The sequence below is a fragment of the Chiloscyllium plagiosum genome, unplaced genomic scaffold (assembly GCF_037043375.1).
Source record: "Chiloscyllium plagiosum isolate Xiang-an unplaced genomic scaffold, Cpla_swu_hap1 HiC_scaffold_45, whole genome shotgun sequence".
NCBI lineage: Eukaryota > Metazoa > Chordata > Chondrichthyes > Orectolobiformes > Hemiscylliidae > Chiloscyllium > Chiloscyllium plagiosum.
Window position 1 is genome coordinate 15,150,258 of NW_028270183.1, and position 21,409 is coordinate 15,171,666.

General features: G+C 43.2%; 1 protein-coding gene across 5 annotated transcripts in view; it reads right to left on the minus strand.

Annotated features, from left to right (window-relative positions):
• carm1 (coactivator-associated arginine methyltransferase 1) overlaps positions 1–21,409 on the minus strand; it is an 84,188-nt gene that overhangs the window by 39,356 nt on the left and 23,423 nt on the right. For all 5 annotated transcript variants that reach the window (XR_015754413.1, XR_015754414.1, XM_043694810.2 and 2 more), the window contains exons 4-6: positions 19,990–20,094; positions 19,028–19,138; positions 11,689–11,866 (exon numbers count right to left, since the gene is read on the minus strand). Coding sequence is in view for 3 of the 5 variants with exons in the window: in XM_043694810.2 (XP_043550745.1) it covers positions 11,689–11,866; positions 19,028–19,138; positions 19,990–20,094 (394 nt within the window). In the remaining 2 variants the exon portion in view is untranslated. The remainder of the gene's footprint in view (positions 1–11,688; positions 11,867–19,027; positions 19,139–19,989; positions 20,095–21,409) is intronic.

The window sequence follows — 21,409 nt, forward strand, 5'->3', positions numbered from 1 at the left end:
CTAAATCATTAAATACATTTTGTAAATAATTGGGGTTCAAGTAACGGCTCCTATGATACTTCACGAGACAGTGCCTGCTACTCATGAAAAAGACCTCATACACTACCCCCAAACCGAAGAGCTAGAACTGTAATGCTAATCTCTTACGTGGGACCTCACGGAAAGCTTTCTGAAAGTTCAAATAAATCCCATTCATTGCTTCCTGCTCATCAATTCTGCTAATTACATCCTTGAAAATTTTAATTGATTTGTCAAGCACGATTTCCCTTTTGTCAATGCATGCTGACTCTGTCCGATCTAGTTCACTGTTTTCCAACTGCTCTGCTATTAAATAGTTTCTAATGGACTCCAACATTTTGCCCACTACCCATGTCAGGCTGACTGATCTATAATTCTGTTTTCCCTATATCATCTTTTTAAAATTGTGGGATTACATTAGCTTACCTTCAATTCATAGGATCTGGTCCAGAGTCAGAGTCAATAGAATCTTGAAAGGTGACCACCGGTTCCACTGTTTCTAGCACCACTTCCAATTATTCTGGTAGGAAATCTGGCTCTGGGGATTTATCAGCCTTTAATACCATCAATTTCCACAACTCCATTTCCATACTAATATGGAATTCCTGCAGTTCCTCCCACTCACTAGACAATCAAACATTTTTAGGATATTATTTACATTCTTATTTGAGAAGACGGAACAAAACTAAATCAATTGATCTGCCATCTCTTTACTCCCCATTATAACTTTTCCTGTTTGACATGTAACAAAAAGGCAAAAAAAAAGGAAGGGGTAATGATTTTAATGAATAAACAAAGCCCAGGTTTGAATAGTAGAATGAATGATGTCTCTGTCTGAAATTTGAAAAAAAACAAGCTCAAGACATGGTAAAAACAAAAATTAAAACTAAAGGAAATTGCCAAATTCAATAGGCCCTAACTGTAAGAGGTGCTGCTTCTTGAGCTTACTTTTGACAAGATATTCTCACTTCTCAAGGCTTTGACAAACCGGATGTGAATCACAAACCCCACAGGAGATCCCCTTACCAAGGAATTAATTTTCATATCCTGCACACAGTGAATTTCACAAATGAGCACACATCCTTAGTCCCAAAGTAAAAATCAATTTCCTTTTCTGAGCTAGAGTGTGCTGGTTTCTTCCTGTGTGTCAACCTTTGGCAGTCGGTCCTATTTTAAAAGCAGCATTCCAGATCCCTTTCATATACAATTCCATTGAGAAAGGGAAATATCGACAAGATTTTAAATTGCTGAGAGAGTTATTTATATTACTAAATGCTTAGTGTGTGATTGCAAGTTAGCTGCTGTGACCATGTCATGAAGGATCACGAGAGAAATTTTGAAATCCTGTAATCAATTACATGAAAAAAGTGTTATAGCATGTAACCTCCCAAACCTGAAGTAAAATTAGACACTGGTCTGGATTATGGTGATGGCTGGAGGTAAAGTACAATGCATTGGTTTGTGCTTAATGGGCTAGTTAATTAGACACAGGAGTAAGAATAGTCAGGAGATAAAAACAATGACTGCAGATGCTGGAAACCAGATTCTGGATCAGTGGTGCTGGAAGAGCACAGCAATTCAGGCAGCATCCGAGGACAGGCAAAATCGACGTTTCGGGCAAAAGCCCTTCATCAGGAATAAAGGCAGAGGGCCTGAAGCGTGGAGAGATAAGCTAGAGGAGGGTGGGGGTGGAGAGAGAGTAGCATAGAGTACAATAGGTCAGTGGGGAAGGAGATGAAGGTGATAGGTCAGGGAGGAGAGGGTGGAGTGGATAGGTGGAAAAGGAGCTGGGCAGGTCGGACAAGTCCGGACAAGTCAGGAGATCGAGTTTTTTTTTAGATTAGATTACTTACAGTGTGGAAACAGGCCCTTTGGCCCAACAAGTCCACACCGACCCGCCGAAGCACAACCCACCCATTCCCCTAATTTACCCCTTTACCTAACACTACGGGCAATTTAGCATGGCCAATTCACCTAACCTGCACATCTTTGGACTGTGGGGGGTGTCAACAATGATAATGCCATTGAATGTTAAGGAATTGTGTATGAATTCTTCCCCTTTGCAGGTGATAGGAGACTTTTAACTTTCCAAACATAAACTGGGACTGTCATGCGTTAAGGACTTGGATGGAGAGGAATTTAAGTGTGTACATGAAACTGTTCTCAATTAATATGTAGATGGCCCTACTAAAGAAGGAGTAAAACTTGACCTTCTCTTGGGTAATAATGCAGGCAGGTGACTGAAGTGTAAGTGGGGAAGCACTTTGGGGCTGGTGATCATCATTCTATTTGTTTCAAAATAGCTATGAAAAGGATAGACCAGATCTAAAAGCTAAAGTTCTAAATTGGAGGAAGGCCAATTTTGACAGTATTAGGTAAGAAATTTCAGAAGTTGATTTGCAGGTAAAGGGATAGCTGGAAAGTGGGAAGCCTTCAAAAATGAGATATTGAGAGTATTGAGAAAGTGTGTTTCTGTTAATGTGAAGGGCAGGGCTGGTGGGTGTAGCGAATGCTGGATGATTAGAGAAATTGAGGCTCTGGTCAAGAAAAAGGAGGCATATGTTAGGTACACACAGCTGGAATTGAGTGAATCCCTAGAAGAATATAAAGGCAGTGGGAGTACACCTAAGGAAATCAGGAGGGCTAAAAGGGGGTATGAAGTAGTTTTGGAGAGAGTGAGGATTGTGGATACTGGAAATCAGTCGAAAAGTATGGCACTGGAAAAGCGCAGCAGGTCGGGCGGCATCCGAGGAGCAGGAAAGTTGATGTTTTAGGAATCATCAGGAATGTTTGGGGGGGGGGGGGGGCGTGTGGGGAAGTGGGCTGAGCGATAAATGGGAGAGTGAGGGTGGAGGCCAAGTTACTGTGACGGTGATAGATAGATGCAGGTGGGAGTGATATTGATAGGTTGGAGGGGAGGCTGGAGAGGATAGGTGGGAAAGGAAGGTTAACAGGATAGTTCAAGAGGGCATTGCTGTGTTGGAGGATTGGATCTGGGATGAGGTGGGGGAAGGGACGATTAGAAAACTGGTGAAGTCTATGTTGATGCCACGAGGTTGAGGGGTCCCAAGGTGGAAGAGATGTCGGGTGGCTTGGATTTGGCAATGGCGGAGGTGGAGGAATTGCATGTCCTCGGCAGTGGGAGGGGGAGTTGAAGCGGGCAACTGCAGGGCGATGGGCTTGTTTGGTGCGTGTGTCCCAGAGAGTTAGAAACTAGGATGAGGTGGGGGAAGGGGAAATGAGGAAACTGTTGAAATCCACATTGATGCCCTGGGGTTGAAGTGTTCCGAGGCAGAAGATGAGGCGTTCTTCCTCCAGGCGTCTGGTGGTGAGGGAGCGGCGGTGGAGGAGGCCCAGCACCTCCTTATCCTCGGCAGAGTGGGAGGGGGAGTTGAAATGTTGAGCCACGGGGCGATTTGGTTGATTGGTGCGGGTGTCTCGGAGATGTTCCCTAAAGCTCTCTGCTCGGAGGCGCCCAGTCTCCCGAATGTAGAGGAGACCGCATCGGGAGCAACGGATACAATAGATGATATTAGTGGATGTGCAGGTAAAACTTTGATGGATGTGGAAGGCTCCTTTAGGGCCTTGGATGGAGGTGAGGGAGGAGGTGTGGGCACAGGTTTTACAGTTCCTGCGGTGGCAGGGGAAAGTGCCAGGATGGGAGGGTGGGTCGTAGGGGGGCATGGACCTGACCAGGTAGTCACGGAGGGAACGGTCTTTGCGGAAAGCGGAGAGGGGTGGTGGGGTCCGTATGGAGGTGGCGGAAATGTCGGCGGATGATTTGGTTTATGCGAAGGTTGGTAGGGTGGAAGGTGAGCACCAGGGGCGTTCTGTCCTTGTTGCGGTTGGAGGGGTTGGGTCTGAGGGCGGAGGTGCGGGATGTGGATGAGATGCGTTGGAGGGCATCTTTAACCACGTGGGAAGGGAAATTGTGGTCTCTAAAGAAGGAGGCCATCTGGTGTGTTCTATGGTGGAACTGCTCCTCCTGGGAGCAGATACGGCGGAGGCGGAGGAATTGGGAATACGGGATGGCATTTTTGCAAGAGGTAGGGTGGGAAGAGGTGTAATCCAGGTAGCTGTGGGAGTCGGTGGGTTTGTAGAAAATGTCAGTGTCAAGTCGGTCGTCACTGATGGAGATGGAGAGGTCCAGGAAGGGGAGGGAGGTGTCAGAGATGGTCCAGGTAAATTTAAGGTCAGGGTGGAATGTGTTGGTGAAGTTGATGAATTGCTCAACCTCCTCGCGGGAGCACGAGGTGGCGCCAATGCAGTCATCAATGTAGCAGAGGAAGAGGTGGGGAGTGGTGCCGGTGTAATTACGGAAGATCAACTGCTCTACGTAGCCAACAAAGAGACAGGCATAGCTGGGGCCCATACGTGTGCCCATGGCTACCCCTTTGGTCTGGAGGAAGTGGGAGGATTCAAAGGAGAAATTGTTAAGGGTGAGGACCAGTTCGGCCAAACGAATGAGTGTGTCGGTGGAGGGGTACTGTTGGGAACGTCTGGAGAGGAAAAAACGGAGGGCTTGAAGGCCCTGGTCATGGCGGATGGAGGTGTAGAGGGATTGGATATCCATGGTGAAGATGAGGCGTTGGGGGCCGGGGAAACGGAAGTCTTGGAGGAGGTGGAGGGCGTGGGTGGTGTCTCGAACGTATGTGGGGAGTTCCTGGACTAGGGGGGATAGGACAGTGTCGAGGTAGGTAGAGATGAGTTCAGTGGGGCAGGAGTTTCCACCTATCCACTCCACCCTCTCCTCCCTGACCTATCACCTTCATCCCCTCCCCCACTCACCCATTGTACTCTATGCTACTTTCTCCCCACCTTCCTCTAGCTTATCTCTCCACGCTCCAGGCTCACTGCCTTTATTCCTGATAAAGGGCTTTTGCCCGAAACGTCGATTTTGCCTGTCCTCGGATGCTGCCCGAATTGCTGTGCTCTTCCAGCACCACTGATCCAGTAAGAATAGTCAATCTGCCTGTCCAAAGCAAGTTTGCTGTAAATTGGAGCAATCCTGAACTTGTGATGATCTCTCTGGCATGGCATTGCACCACTGCCCCATGAAATCAAGAGTGCAAACAAAGCAGTTCGACACCACCAACTCAAGTTAGTAGGAGCGGATTCCCTCTCCTCAGAGACTGTTTTCCGTCTCATCATTGTGTTGCCTCATTTCTAACTATTCACCAGTGCCATTGCCATAAATTTTCTCTCGTAGTGATTGAAGTATCTTTTTCTTCCCTCCTTTTATTACCTATGAGTCCACAGGCACTAGAGTCACACAGCACAGAAGAGGCTCTTCAGCTCAACAACTCTGCGCTGATCTGTTGACACTCCTAGCATTTCCCAGCACTTTTCCCTCGCCATCTTCTTCTGATCTCCCATATCAATCAAGTATTTGTTTAGTTGTCTTGTTAATTTCTTCATCCTACTATTAAATGTGACTTTTCCTGCTATGATTGCAGTTCTCAACACACTGGTCCATTTACCAACAGTGACATACGTCCCCGATGATGAAATTATTTCACTAAGTCCAACAGTTTTCTATTTATTAAAATGCTGACCCCATGTCCTGCAAAGACATGGCATGAAACTGGTCACACTTGCTAGCATATAGCAGTTACTTTTCAGATGCACGGTTACTTCCCTGAATGATCTACTCATTTCCCTTTAAAGCACATAGCTATGCACAAAAAGTTAGTTTGCTGCTTCCTTCCTTAGAATTTTAATACCAGTGACCATTCTGCAGCTTACTTATTGTAACACTCAATTCACACACAAACATCAGGGCTCATACAAATCAAATCATTTTCCTCCACCTTCTTTGTTTCAATACAAATTCACTTATCCTCTTTGGTAACATAGCTGTCGCATCCTCTAAGTCAGTTAATAGTTACCCATCTCAATTTTTGATTGCTTGAATTCTCATCCTTTGACTAATTAAATAATTTGTTCATTCCATACAAACACATGCAACCTTGAAGTGTGTTTCATGTGAAATGTTTCACACAACAGTTTTAGACAGACACCAGATACAGAACATAAACTCTGTCAATGAAAGTTCACAGATGAACAACAGCCAAACACATAAATAATAAGTAACATTCATGATAGGCAATGATCATCGCTGACACCCCCTTGACCTTCTACAGCATTACCACCTCTGAACTACCATTATCAACACCCTGGGGTACCATTTAATAGAAACAGGACAAATTGTACAAATATTGTGTACACAAAAACAGACCAGAGCCTGAGAATTTTAAGGTGACTTACTTTCATCCTGACTCTCCAAAATCAGAATGACAAGACACAAACCAGCACCTATGTCAAAGATAAAGATGGCAAATTGTCTCCTTGAACTGCAGCAGTTTTGGAGTGCAGGTTGGTGCAACAGTGTTATTGAGAAGGGAGCTCCAGAATTCTGATGTAATGACAATAATGAAAGTGATAATAATCCCAAATTACAATGGTGGTGGATCTTGGAGAACTTGCAGGTAATGTTGTTCGAATGTTGTTGCCCTTGTCCTTCTAGGAGATGAAGACTGTGGGTTGGGAAGGTGCTGTCAAAAGAATCCTTGGTGAGTTGTTACAGTATACCTTGTAAATGGTGCACGCTGCTGTCAGTGTGCTTCAGTGGAGGATAGTCAATATTGAATGTGACAGGTAGGGCACTGATCAAGGGGTTGCTTTGCTCTGAATGATGTCAACCTTCACAAATGCTGTGGAGTTGCACGCATCCAGGAAATTGGAGAGTCAGGATGAGAGTTAGTGTCGAAGAAGTTCAACCCAATGACCAGAGACCACAAACTAGGATCGCAGCAAAATTGACTTGCAATTTATTAGGAGAAAGTGAGGTCTGCAGATGCTGGAGATCAGAGATGGAAATGTGTTGCTGGAAAAGCGTAGCAGGTCAGGCAGCATCTAGGGAACAGGAGAATCGACGTTTTGGGCATTAGCCCTTCTTCAGGAAGGGCTAATGCAGTTTATTAGACAAAGCGATATCGCGGAAGAGAAACTGACCAGGCTGACACAGAACCAATTCTCTACATAGATGGCCAGGATTCTCTTCCTCGAACGGAAGGGGCAGGCAGGTTTTATAGAGGCACAACACAAAGATGATAATTGTAAAGCAATTACAATACAAATGGTGAAAATTGTAAAGCAATTAAAACAAGAATAAACTGAAGGGACATTAATCAAGCGTCCGGCAGCAGCAATTCATTTGTAATTGGCACAGGAGATTCCAGCCATCTCTGAGTGGATAAGAATGTCTTCTTGAGGAATCTTCACTGTATTTCCCATCCACGCGAATATGTGCACATCCCTTCTCCTGGCATTCAGGTCTGTCCGCTGTATTCTTCCTGCGAGTGAAGTCTTCCAGGGTCTCTCGGTCTTGTTTGTTTATGCAGTATTGGTTTCAAGGAAAAGTGAGCCTGCCCTTAGGGTATTGGGACCGCTAATTGGAACTGTGAGCTTACTGTGAAGGCTGTTTGGGAAGTGTATTCTCTGATCTGGGAGTAGTTCGGCCTGGTTTCTATGTTAGCCTGTTTGGCCAAGACTGGTGCATTGCGGGTGTGTTCTGTGTGTGTTGGTAGGCTTGGTCTGTATTTCGCAGGCCGGCTTCTTTGCTTACGTAGTCATGCTGTAGGTGGGCAGGGTAGCAGATCTCTCCCCCCCGCCGTTAGCTTTTATACATACAATTTGTCCTGTTTCTGGTCAATGGTACCCCCAGGATGCTGATAACGGTGGTTCAGAAGTTGTAATGCCATCGAGGGTCAAGGGGATGTCGGTGATCATTACCGGACATGAACGTAATTTATTATTTAGCAGCCCAAGTCTGGACATAGTATCCAAACTTTGCAAGACCTGGACATGCTTCAGTGTTGGAGTAACTGCGAGAGATACTGTATATTGTGCAATCAATGAACATGCACTGCTTCAATATGAGTCATTGCGAATGGTGTTGAACATTGCACAGTGAACATCTCCACATTTGACCTTATGAAGGAGGGAAGGTCATTGAAGAAGTTAAAAATCACACAACACCAGGTTATAGTCCAACAAGTTTATTTGGAAGTACTAGCTTTTGGAGAGCTGCTCCTCCAAAAACTAGTGCTTCCAAATAAACCTGTTGGAATATAACCTGGTATTGTGTGATTTTAAACTTTGTTCATCCCAGTCCAATACTGGCATCTCCTCATCATGGGTGTCATTGATGAAGATAGTTGAGCTGAGAACACAACCCTGAGGAACATCTATAGAGATGTACTGAAGCAGAAATGACAAACCACGAACAAACACAATCATCTTGCTTTTGTACCAGTTATAACTCCAACAGTGAAGAGCAGCAGCCACCACCACCAACACTCTTAAATTTAGTTTCTAACTACTCAGAAGAGTCCTCAACATTATTCCAGACCCACAGTATCAGTGCTTCAGGTTACACATGGGCAAAGAAACTTTCTGCTGGCTATCACATACCATCTTACCTCAGCTGGTGTAACAGTACTCCGTCACGTTGAGCAACATTTGGAGGAAGTACAGAGTGTAGTAAGGGTCGGGGATTTCAACGTCTGATACCAAGAGTAGCTTGGCAGCAATACTCTTGATTGAGCTGGTCAGGTCCGAAAGGACATAGCTGCTATACTGGCTCTGTGGCAGGTGGTGAGGGAGCCAACAAGAGGGAAAAACATACTTGGCATCATCCTTACCAATCTGCCGATTGCAGATCCATCAGTTGACAACAGTATCGATAAGAGTGACTAGCTCTTCTGGAGATGAAGGACCACCTTTACATTGAGAATACCATCCATCTTTTTATTGTGTCATAGCGATGTACAGCACGGAAACAGACCCTTCGGTCGAACTCCTCCATGCTGACCAGATATCCTAACCTAATCTAATCTCATTTGCCAGCACTTGGCCCATATCCCTCTAAATGCTTCCTATTCATATACCCATCCAGATGCCTTTAAATGTTGTAATTGTACTAGTCTCCACCACTTCCTCTGACAGCTCATGCATGCACCACCCTCTGTGTGAAAAGATTGCCCCTTAGGTCTCTTTTAAATCTTTCCCCACTCACCCTAAACCTATGCCCTCTAGTTCTGGACTCCTCCACCCCAGGGAAGAGACCTTGTCTATTTACCCTATCCCTCATGAATTTATGAACTTCTATAAGGTCACCCACCAGCCTCAGACATCATAAGGAAAACAGCCCCAGCCTATTCAGCCTCTCTCCATAGCTCAAATTTTCCATATCTGTCAACATCCTTCTAAAACTTTTCTGAACCCTTTCAAGTTTCACAACATCCTTCCGATAGGAGAGAGATCAGAACAGCACACAATATTCCAAAAGTGGCCGAACCAATGTCCTGTACAGCCGCAACATGACCTCCCAACTCCTACTCAATGTTCTGACCAATAAAGGAAAGCATACCAAATGCCTTCTTCACTATCTTGTCTACCTGCAATTCCACTTTCAAGGAACTATGAACCCGCACTCCAAGATCTCTTGCTTACCCCCCCACGCCCCCCAAGCAAAATTCTTCCAGTCCAGTTACAACATTGGTATCTACCCAACGTGGAAATTGCCCTGGTATGTCCTGCACATAAATAGCAGGGCAAATCCAACTTGGCCAATTACTGCCCTATTAGTCTACTCTTGATCAACAGTAAAGGCGATGGAGGGGTCATCAACAGTGCTCTCAAGCAGCACCTGCTCAGCGGTGAGCAGCTCAGTGATGTCAGTTTGGGTTCTGTCAGCACCTCAGCTTCTGACCTCATTACAACCTTGGTTTAAATATGGCAAAAAAAAAAGCTGAAGTCCAGAGGGGAGAACAACATCAAGGCTGCAACAATCAAGTGTGGCAAAGAGCCTGAGCAAAACTGGAATTCATGAGAATCAGGAGGCAAACTCTCCGCTGGTGAGTCATAGCTGACACATAGAAAGATGGCTGTGGTTGTTGGTAGTCAGTCAGCTCAACTCCAGGACATTCTGTGGGAGTTCCTCAGAGCAATGTCCTCAGCCCAACCATCACTTTAGTTACTTCATCAATGACGTTCCCTACATCAGGAGGTCAAAATTCACTGGTGATTACACCAGGTTCAACACCATTCGCAAGTCCTCAGATACTGAAGCAGTGCATGTTCAAATGCAACAAGATCTAGTCAACATCCAGGCTTGGACTGATAAGTGGCAGTAACAATTGTGCCACACAGATGCCAGGCGACAACCATCTCCAATAAACAGACAATCTAACCACCACCCCCTAACATCCTTGGGGTTAACGCTGATCAGAAACTAGTCTTGACACATAAATACTGTGGCTACAAGAGCAGGTCAGAGGCTTGGAATACAGCAGTGAGCAATTCACCTCCTGACTCCCCAAAGTCTGTCCACCATCTACAAGGCGCATGGTTAAGAGTGTGATGGAATACTGCCCACTTGCCTGGATGGGTACGGCTCTAACAATATTCAAGAAGCTTGACACCAACCAGCACAAAGCAGCCCACTGGACAGGTACCACATCCACCCCCTCTACCTCCGACACTCAGCTGCAGCAGAGCATACTACACTGCAGAACTTCACCACAGATCTTTGGACATGACATTCCAAACCCACAACCACTTCCATCTCTAAGGATAAGAGCAGCAGATACATGGGAACACCAACAGCAAGTTTCCCTCCAAGCGACTTACCATCCAGACTAAGTGAAGTAACAGTGATATATTTCTGTTGCTGGATCAGAATCCTGGAATTCCCCTCCCTAACAGCATTGTGTGGCAACCTACAGCACGTTGACTCCAGTGGTTCAAGAAGGTCACTCACACAATAAATGGATGGGCAATAAATGCAGCCCATATCCCACGAATGAATTAAAACACATCCAGGAAGCCCCCAAATCATATTAATACTCCAGGAGATTTGGTGAAACATATTCTTTCACAATTCCCACATACCTTGAATAAGTTTGTTTTCACCAAATTTAAAAAACCCTTAAGGGGACGGATTGCCAGATTAAGGAGATGAAGCAGAACAAGAGATTCCTTGCTATGTTATTTAACAAAGGTATAGCCAATCCTCAGACTGGCTTTCTAGAATGATTCAACACAGAAGGAGGACATTGTCTAGACAATCATTGAAACAGCTATCCAATTAGTCCCACTTCCCTGCAAATGCTTCCCCCTTCACCCGAACCACTATCAAAATCTGATGCCAGTCAGCTCGTATCTTGCTCAACTATTTCCATTCACCCCGTAAATCAAGAATACATGAGCAAGTCTCCCCCAGGGAGACCAAGCACCAATACAGCATCGGATTCAAGTCACCACCTTGTACCCTTAAATCGGAGATAGAATTCTGCCATCACCACAAAAAGGAAGAATGGAGGTTCGAGAGTATACAGGTGAGGAACCAAATGTTAGTGAAATCTGCTCACTTGGAAAAGTTCAGACTTGAGTTAACTTAACACAACATACATTCATAAAATGGGCAAAGCAGCAGTAAAGCAAAATATATGCACAAATAACGTTTAAAAATTCATTACTGTATTTAGTGTGCAATCTCAGCAAGATTTTGCTTAAACAAAGCACCATTACACTGAATGCAGTCTTTGAAGAGACAAAGGCAAAATGAATCTAGTTCACCCATTCGGCACACTCAAACAATCTTACCATTCGGTTTCAACCATTTCTTAGCATGAAGGTAACTCTCCAGCATTCGTTCATTGAAGAGCATGTAGCCCATGGGTTCGGAAATAATAATATCAACCTGTTCCGGGATGTTAACCTCCTCCACCTTCCCAGGGATGATGAAGATGCGATCTGCTAGGTTGTTGCTCTTTACCAGAAGCTGCAATGAGAATAACCATTTTCATTAGCACCTGACAATGTCTCAGAAATGGCCAGATATCCTGACATTTAATTGTAAATGTTGTGTCTTACTGCCACCAGATTGCAAATAAGGAACTCAGCAGATTTTCCTTTCTGTACTTCTCAACTCCCACTACACCATGCAAGCCATACAATGAACATAAAAAGGGACAGAAAAATGCTACCTGGTTTATTGTACCCCTTTCTCACATTGATATGTTTGAACAGGCATCCAAATGACACTTTGCTACCAATACAGCTGACACCATTTGCTGTACACTACATGATTCTATTGATTTACTACATCTATGACGATATCAGAAAATAAATCAAATTATTGATTATGTTGTCACAGACAAGAGGTGAAAAAGGAAACAAAAGAAAGTGTGTGTTAAGGGGGGAAAAAGAGCAAAAGGTAACATCAGTAATTGTCATACAGCCCAGCTTTCAATGACAGATGTTAGAACACCAAACTCAGCCAAGTGTAACAACTTCTTGATACTTTCATTACATTAAATTGCTCAGAACAATTTAATGTAGGCTAATACCTGCTCCCAGGTCCTATGTTCCTAAAAGAGGGGCAGTGTGTCACATCTTGGAGAAAAAAAAAATCAACAGTTTTGATCAGTAATGGACAAAAATTGGTATGCCTGGTTTCTTGGATAGGACAGAGTAAGGGTTAACACAAATTCTTCCCACACATTTGAAGAATTTCCCCTGCTGAGGATAGTTCTTTTAAAAAAAAGTCAATTTAGGAAATACTGGAAGATTTAACTTTTTCCACATTCCGTGTAAGGTTTAAATGTTTCAAAAAGGGAGTTAAGGAAATGGGGATAAAGTGAGGACAGGGTACTGGGTTGGATGGTCAGCCATGGCGATGGTACAGCAGATCTGAAGATTGAATCGTCTATCCCTGCTCCCATTTTCCATGTTTCTACGCAAGGTACCACAAACCACCTAGTTTTTACTGGAAATCAAATGACTTTGGAGACACTGCAAGGCAAAGCTCAAGGAGATTTTAAAAATAAGCATGATACTGTTTTAATTACAAAGAAAACCTTTCTTTGAGAGGATTAGAGACCCCATGGCCTAGCAACTCTCTCTAGCCTCAGAATTTGGTTTTGTAGAGCCAGCAACCAGTGAGTAAAGAAGCTACCTCAGTAGCTGCAGCCTTGCAACTGAAATCCTGTTTCTTTTTCAAAATAAAAGACCCCAGGAATTTGATAGCTTATAAATGTCAGTATTTCTGGCTAACTGGTAAAACCTGAAGTAGCGTACTCTGACCAATTAGAGTCATAGTGATGCACAGCATGGAAACAGACCCTTCGGTCCAACCCTTCCATGCCGACCAGATATCCCAACCCAATCTAGTCCCACCTGCCAGCAACCGGCCCATATCCCTCCAAACCTTTCCATTCATATACACATCCAAATGCCTCTTAAATGTTGCAATTGTACCAGCCTCCACCACATCCTCTGGCAGCTCATACACGAATTCAAACAGCAAAGGCGGTAACTGTGCAGGTTCTCTCCCTCTGTCTCCTGCACTGTCCTCACCATGTGTTAACAACTCAAATGCAAGTTACTTGGATTAAGAGCTGGATATTAAACAATCTACAGCAGTCAGTCATTCAGCTTCAGTGACAGGAAATTGAAGGAGATATGAGAAGACACATTTTATCCTTTGTATCCAGACTTTGGTCCACAGGTTTGGACTGTCTAAAGAAAAATCCATCACTTTTTAGAGTGTGCCTATGTGATTAAGGGAACGCAGTTATAATCCTGGACCATATCTTAGGTGCCAACCAGAGTTTGCCATTTGTCCATGAAGACACTGTGCTTATAGAGAACACGAAAAATAGGTGGAGCAGGCCATTCAGCCCCTTCAACCATGCTATAAAGATCATGGCTGATCTGTCCAAGGCCACAACTGCTCAAAATTTTTTTAAAAAACCTACCTCCAATGATCTAGCCGTCACAATTTTCTGGGGTAGAGAATTCCACACATTCACTATCCTCCTAGAAGACATTTCTTCCCATCTCAGTTTTTGAAGGATGCCCCTTATTCTATGCCTCCTAGTTAGAAATTTCTCCAGGAATGGAAGCATCTTCTGTCAAGTCCCTTTGGAATCTTGTATGTTTTAAGATGATCAATTCTCATTCTTCTAAATTCCAAAGAAGAAAGCCTGCTCAGCCATTCCTGAGAAGTCAACCCCTTCATCCTAGTAATCAAGATCAGCCGAGTGAATCTCTTTTGGACTGCCTCCAATGCCAGTATATCTGTCCTTCAACGGAGTGACCAAAGCTGCACAGAGTACTCCAGAAGCGTCCTCAGCAACAAAACACGACTTCACTATTTATAGTCCATGCCCCTCAGGTCAAACTTCCACTTGCCTTCTTCATGACTTGCTGCACCTGCTAACTTTGTGTTTCATGCACAAAAATACCCAGAATCCTCTGCACTGCACATTTGTGGAGTCTCTTTCCACCTAAGTGGCCTGTCTTTTTATTTTCCTAACCAAAGTACATCACCTCTCACTTTCCTTTATTAAACTCCATCCACCAAGGTTTTTTTGGACACAAGGGCAACCAAGCCAGCTATGCCCATCTCTAGCTACCTTTCAACTGAGTGGCTTGCTGGGCCATTTCAGTTGGCAGTTGAGAGTCAACCACATTGCTGTGGGTCTGGAGTCAAACCACATGAGGATGGCAGATTTCCTTCCCTGAAGTACATTCGTGAGCCAAATGGGTATTTCCAACAATCAACAATGGTTTCATGGTCATCAGTAGATACTTAATTACAGATTTAAAAAAATGATGAATTCAAATCCCACCATCTACCATGGCAGGATTCAAACTAGGAGTTCCCACATCCTTACCAGAGTTTCTAGATTAATAAGATAGCATTAATACCACTAAGACCATCACCTCCCCAATTTTTGCCCAATTACCCAACCTGTTATATCTACTTGCAGATTCCTCAGGTTCTCGTCTCAACATACTCTCCCATTTGTTTTTGAATTATCACCAAATTTGGATATAGTACACTGCCCCAAGTCATTTATATGGACAGTTAAAATATTGAGGCCCTAAGGTTGATACTTGTAGCATTCCACTACTTATGTCATTCCAATTGGAAATTTAGAGAGAGAGAAAAAAAAAGTTATCCAACTCAAGTCTTTTGTATATTAGCCAATTATCAATCCATGCTAATAAATTACCCGTAATACTGGGATCGTATGCAATGATGTGGTGCCTTATTGAGTCTCTTCTGAAAATCCAAACAGATTAAAACTGCAAGTTTTCCTTAATCAACTTTACCTTTTGTATCCTCAAGGAACTGTAGCAAGTTTATTAAACATGGTTTTTGTGAAATAGAAATCATGTTGACTTTGATTGCATAAGCTTCTCCAAATGCTCTATTTCTTCCTACTAAAAGATTACTTTGGAATTCACCTTTTTTTTAAAAATAAGGGAGCCTGGTATACATTCCCTATCGTTTTTATAGTAGCACGAAAGAGAAACAAATGGCCACTTTGGTAAAAGGGGAAAGACTGGAACAGTAGTGTGGCTTGATTACCATCTTATTCCTCCTGTCATTGTTGTAACACCCTTTTCACATCAAATACAACTGGTGATTCAATAGCAGAGTACTTGAACCAGTACTGGTAGGGGATGTTCTGCCTCACAAATGCACTGCTATTGAACATAGGTGCCTGTGGCTAGTTTCAAAATGCTAATGCAGGCTATGAATGGCAATCATATCTTCAATGCCTCAGGATAAGGGACTCAGCCCAGTCAAACTCATGTAGCTGCTCATGATGACGCAGCATTTGCAATGCTTAGAATGCTGAAATACTGGGTAGACATAACCTCCCTAGTACTCAAACAGAACCAAATGAGCTATTGAATCCAGTTGGGAGTATTTCACATTTGCAAAAATCCAGGACAACATTAACTAAATATTTGTATCGACAAAAGAAACATCCAACACAAATGCAACAAAGCATTACAGATCTATTCAAAGGTTTAGATTTACGCTACTATAAGATCTTCCTACTAAAAACCTAAAAGGTGACTGAAGTTCACTTATCATAGATTTTTGCAAAATACCTTTGTCTATCCCAATCTAATTTGGGCTAGTAATTCACATACAAGGTAAAGTGAAGTAGGCATTGCTGATAAATATTCCACACCATATAGACTTCAAATTCTTTTCGACCCAACTTTAATAGTTAAGCAGCTGTAAAATCAGTGCTATTACTTTAGAGATATGCAGAGAACTAGTGCTACCTGTTCAATGTCAACCTCACCAAAACCAAAAACAAACTGCAACAATGCAGCTCTTTTAACAAGATTATGTTGTCCTTGATTTCCTCTCCCCCCAGAGGGGATGTAACCGCAGAGGCTCCGGGGGATCTGGTTTGGATGGATTTTAGGGCCAATTTGATTACAGCTAACAGATACTGCCTCAGGCAAAAAAGCTTTTAAAGTTAAACAAAACATTTATACAATGAAAGGGAAGTACTCCCAGCTCAGCTTTTCTCTGGTTTGGTTTTTAGCAGTCTGGCGGTTCAGAGCTACTGGTCAGTTGTTAGTTGGGAATCCAAAGACAACAGCTACATGGAAGAAGGTGTTCCATGCTGAATCTCTTATCTCTCTGCTGCAAGATCCTGCATTTGATTTTATCAAGTGGTATTTATGGGAGTTATTGTAGGAATTTGGAATAACATCATTAGAAGTTGGGATCATCTGTTGGGTTTTCTGATCGGTTAAATTAGTCTTTTCTCTTTTGTTTGTGTTTCATTGGGCACTCCGTACATAAATTCTGTTTTAGTCATAGCGTCAGAGATATACAGCATGGAAACAGATCTTTCAGTCCAACTCATCCATGCCGACAAGATGTACCAACCCATTGTCCCACCTGCCAGCATCTGGCCCATATCCCTCCAAACCCTTCCTATTCATATACCCATCCAGATGCCTTTTAAATGTTGCAATTGTACTAGCCTCCACCACTTCCTCTGGCAGCGCATTCCATACACGTACCACTCTGTGTGAAAAAGCTGACCCATTAGGTCTCTCTTATATCTTTCCCCTCTCACCCTAAACCTATGCCCTCGAGTTCTGGACTCCCCTACCCCAGACAAAAGACTTTGTCTATTTATCCTATCCATGCCCCTTATGATTTTGTAAACTTCTGTACGATCAGTACAGAAATTTAGCATTCATCAGCAGAAATATTAGACAGGTGAGAAGGAGACTGAGCTTGGTGTTGGCGTTACAACACTTCAATGGTTATGTTACCAGTAACGTATCTGAGACAACCACATTCAGTGATCATAACCCATTGAAGTTTGTGGAGAAATTTAAAGACAAGAATTCCAGACTGTTTAGATACAGCTTGTTGTTACAGCCATTCAATTTTAAAATTGTGTATGCGGCAGAATGAGAAAATGTGACTGTCCACACATTGTCGAGACTTGGATGAGAAATTGAGGCGTTCGATGGCAGGAGTAAAACAGACTGTAATAGACTTAAGCGCTTTTTATAGTCCATGTAATGTATATAGGTGTGGTAGTGTACTAAGAATGTAAGATGGAGAAGTTTTAAAATGAAGCCATCTTTGGATATTGATGGTTCTCTTCTTAAAAAGAGAGTGGGGGGGGGGGGGGTGGAGGTGTGACGATGCTGCTCCTTTAACAAGGTTATGTTGTCCTCGTTTTTTTCCCCAGAATGGTTGCAAGCGCAGAGGTTCTGGGGTTTGGATGGATGGGTTTTAGGGCCAATCTGAATATACCTAACAGATAATAACTCAGGCACAAAGCTTTTAAAGTTTAAAAAACACATACAACAAAAGGAGAGTGGTCAGTTCTCCCAGCTCAGTTTTTCTCTGGTTTGGTCTGGTTTCTTTAGTAGTCTGGCTGCTCAGAGCTGCTGGTTAGTTGTTAGCTGGGAATCTAAAAGAAACAGCTACATGCAAGATGTCCCACGCTGAATCTCTCTGCCATCTCTCTCTCCTGTAAGATCCTGTTTGATTTTACCTTTTTTGCCAAGGAGAGTTTATGGAAAATGTTGCAGGAATTTAGAACAGCATCAAGCTGGGATAGCCTGTTGGGTTTTCGGTTAGGTTAAATTATTCTGTATTCTGTTCTCTTTTGTTTGTGTTGCATTCAGTACTCTGTAAATAAATTCTGTTTTGTTTAAAACAGAGGGGTTTTGACCAGCTGCATCACTCCTGGAATATCCACTGTACACCTGCTCAAAACAGCTAGGAAAGTTAGGGTCTGGGCTACCATGTTTTGAGGGGATTTAGTCTGGCCCATAACACAAACAAATATGGGAACTACTTCAGCTCCAGTCTTTGGGTATGGATGCTCATAGTCAACTGTCAACTTCTTCAGCTGCAGGTTTCACAATGTGGCCCCCTCCACGTGTCTCTCCTTTCTCCATCACAGCTCCTCATTATATCCACCTTCAAGGATGACCAGAATTGTGCTATGGATTAGTGGAAGTGCATTTGGATCCATGAGTCTACTTAAGGGGTCTCAATATCTTTAGAGGAGAACAAGAAAAAAAGAGTCTCAGACACAATGATTGGAGAAGGAACTTGGAGGGGGAGAAAAGGGTTAAATGATTTAAGCATTTATGGAATTGCCATTAGCTGCTACATGGTAAGAACTGTCGTAAACAAATGACGAAAAATGATCAATTAATGTTTTTATTTGGTGAAATAATGGATAAATCTACACTTTTTTTTATTAAAAAAGAATGCAGTGTAGTAAGGAATGATGAGTTTAACAACTCATCTGATGGACCACTGAGACAGCACCACTCCTTCGGTACTGCATGCAAGTGGAGAAAAGATCAAGCACACCCCGTTTTAAAAAAAAGTGTACAACAAATGCCTTAGGAATACAAGAAAACAACACAGTTTATCATGAGTCCAAGCAAATTTTAAAAGAAATACATATGTTAAAAATGCTTACTGCTCTGAGTTTTGGACAAATCAAGAATTAATGAACACAAACGAAGCACAGTTCAGAAAAGAATTCCAGACATTAATAGCTCTGCAGTTACACCTTACGATTTCAATTGGCTCTACACCACGAAAACGTTAGATTGGGAACAGTTGACTAACCTCAGCATGCTGAGCCATGGTGCTTGCTTCCACTGCAAACACCTTTCGTGCTCCTGCCTGCACAGCAAAAAATGATAAAATTCCAGAGCCACATCCCACATCTAGTACAACCTGTAAGAAATCAGAGCTTAATAAGATTATCCAACAATCTCAGATCCCCAATGAAAAAGAAACAGCAATAGCATCTTCAAGACAAAGCAGTAATTCTCTCTCATAATTTAGCTTGCAGTTCCACCTCGCTAGCTTTATGAAAGGGAAATCACATCAAATTTATCTGAATTCCTTGAGATGGGATCAAGCAGGTAGATAAAGGGGGAAGCAGTGGAAATAATAGATTTGCATTTTCAGAAGATATTTATTCATGTATCATGTTATGCTATTTAAGTTACGAGCCCATGATGATGGAGGTACTCTTTACGTTTAGGAGAGGTGATCTCATTGAAACAAACAATTCTGAAGGGACTAGACAGCGTAGATACTGAAAAGGTTGCTCCCCAGGATTGGGAACCTAGAACATTGAGGCACATTCAGAGAAAGTGGTCAACCATTTAGGACCAAGATAGAGAAAGTTCATAATTGAATATTTGGAATGATATGCCTTAGACGGTTATAGATATTTCATCATTGAATATATTCAAGGCTTTGATTGATTTATTTGACATCTCAGGGAATTAAGGGATGTGGGGAATGGGCAGGAAAACTGGACCCCAGGAGGAAGATCAGCTGTGATAGCACCAGATCATGGTGCAGGCTAGAGGGGCTGTACATTTCTAACTACAAAACTAACATGGCTATTACTTCAACAAACCACATGGCAATTTGCAATGTGCCAGAACTCACCTCCAATTAGGCTCAAGAGTTGCAATGTCAATTTCAAAAGTAGAATGAAGAAGAAACAGACTCATGGTAAAAATAGCATAAAGGACGAGTTGCATATTTTAGCTCAAACTTGTTCTAGTTACCTTGTCTTTAAAGTCTGCATGGTTTTGGAGTATTGCCCTTTGGTAAGTGCCTGTCCGTATATAGTCTTGCATCATATTCTGTTGTTGCGATAAGTATCCATAGAACTGCAAAGAGAACAAGAACTTAAAAAAAGACAGTCTGAAATAAAGACAGCTTTTTTTGAAAAAGAAAACCCTAAACAACAGTTATTAGAAGTTAGTTGCTTTGTTGAAACATTTCAGGCAAAGTGCTTCTGCTAAGAAGCATGTTCCATTACATTCTGCAGCTGTAGTTTTGGCATGACCTTGTGACAAAAGGAAAAATATGGGAAGGTCAAACAAGTATGAGGACATTGGTTAGGCCACTGTTGGAATATTGCGTGCAACTCTGGCCGCCTTCCTATCAGAAAGATGTTGTGAAACTTGAAAGGGTTCAGAAAAGGTTTACAAGTATACTGCCAGGGTTGGAGGATTTGAGCTATAGGGAGAGGCTGAACAGGCTGGGGCTGTTTTCCCTGGAGTGCTGGAGGCAGAGAGGTGACCTTATAGAGGTTTACAAAATCATGAGGGGCACGGATAGGGTAAATGGGGTAAATGGGGTCAGGGAGTCCAGAACTAGAGGGCATAGGTTTAGGGTGAGAGGGGAAAGATATAAAAGAGACCCAAGGGGTAACTTTTTCATGCAGAGGGTGGTATGTGTATGGAATGAGCTGCCAGAGGAAGTGGTGGAGGCTGGTACAATTGCAACATTTAAGAGGCATTTGGATGGGTATATGAATAGGAAGGATTTGGAAGGAAATGGTCCAGGTGCTGGCAGGTGGGACTAGATTGGGTTGGGATATCTGGTCGGCATGGACGGGTTAGACCAAAGGGTCTGTTTCCTTGCTGAACATCTCTATGAGTTGAAAAGTGTGATGCTGGAAAACCGCAGCAGGCCAGGTAGCACCCGAGGAGCAGGAGAATCGACGTTTCAGGCATAAGCCCTTCTTTAGGAATGAGGCTGGTGTGCCAAGCAGGCTGAAATAAAAGGTGGGGGGAGCGCTGGGAATACGATAGTTGGAAGGAGGTGAGGGTGAGGATAATAGGCCAGAGAGGGGGTGGGGGCAGAGAGGTCAGGAAGAAGATTGCAGATCAAGAGGGCGGTGCTGAATCTGGGGGTTGGGACTGAGATAAGGTGGAGGGAGGGGAAATGAGGAAGCTGGAGAAATCTACATTCATGCCGTATGATTGGAGGGTTCCTAGGCGGAAGATGAGGTGCTCTTCCTCCAGGCGTCGTGTGGCCAGGGTCTGGCGATGAACGTCCCTATGACTCTGAGTATGATTATCATTTCTGGTGTTTAATAGCAGCTACCTAGTCTTCAAGTAAAAACCAACAAAATGCAAAATACTAGATGGCACACCCCAGTCACAATCAGCATCTTCAAGAAAGGAAAGGATACTG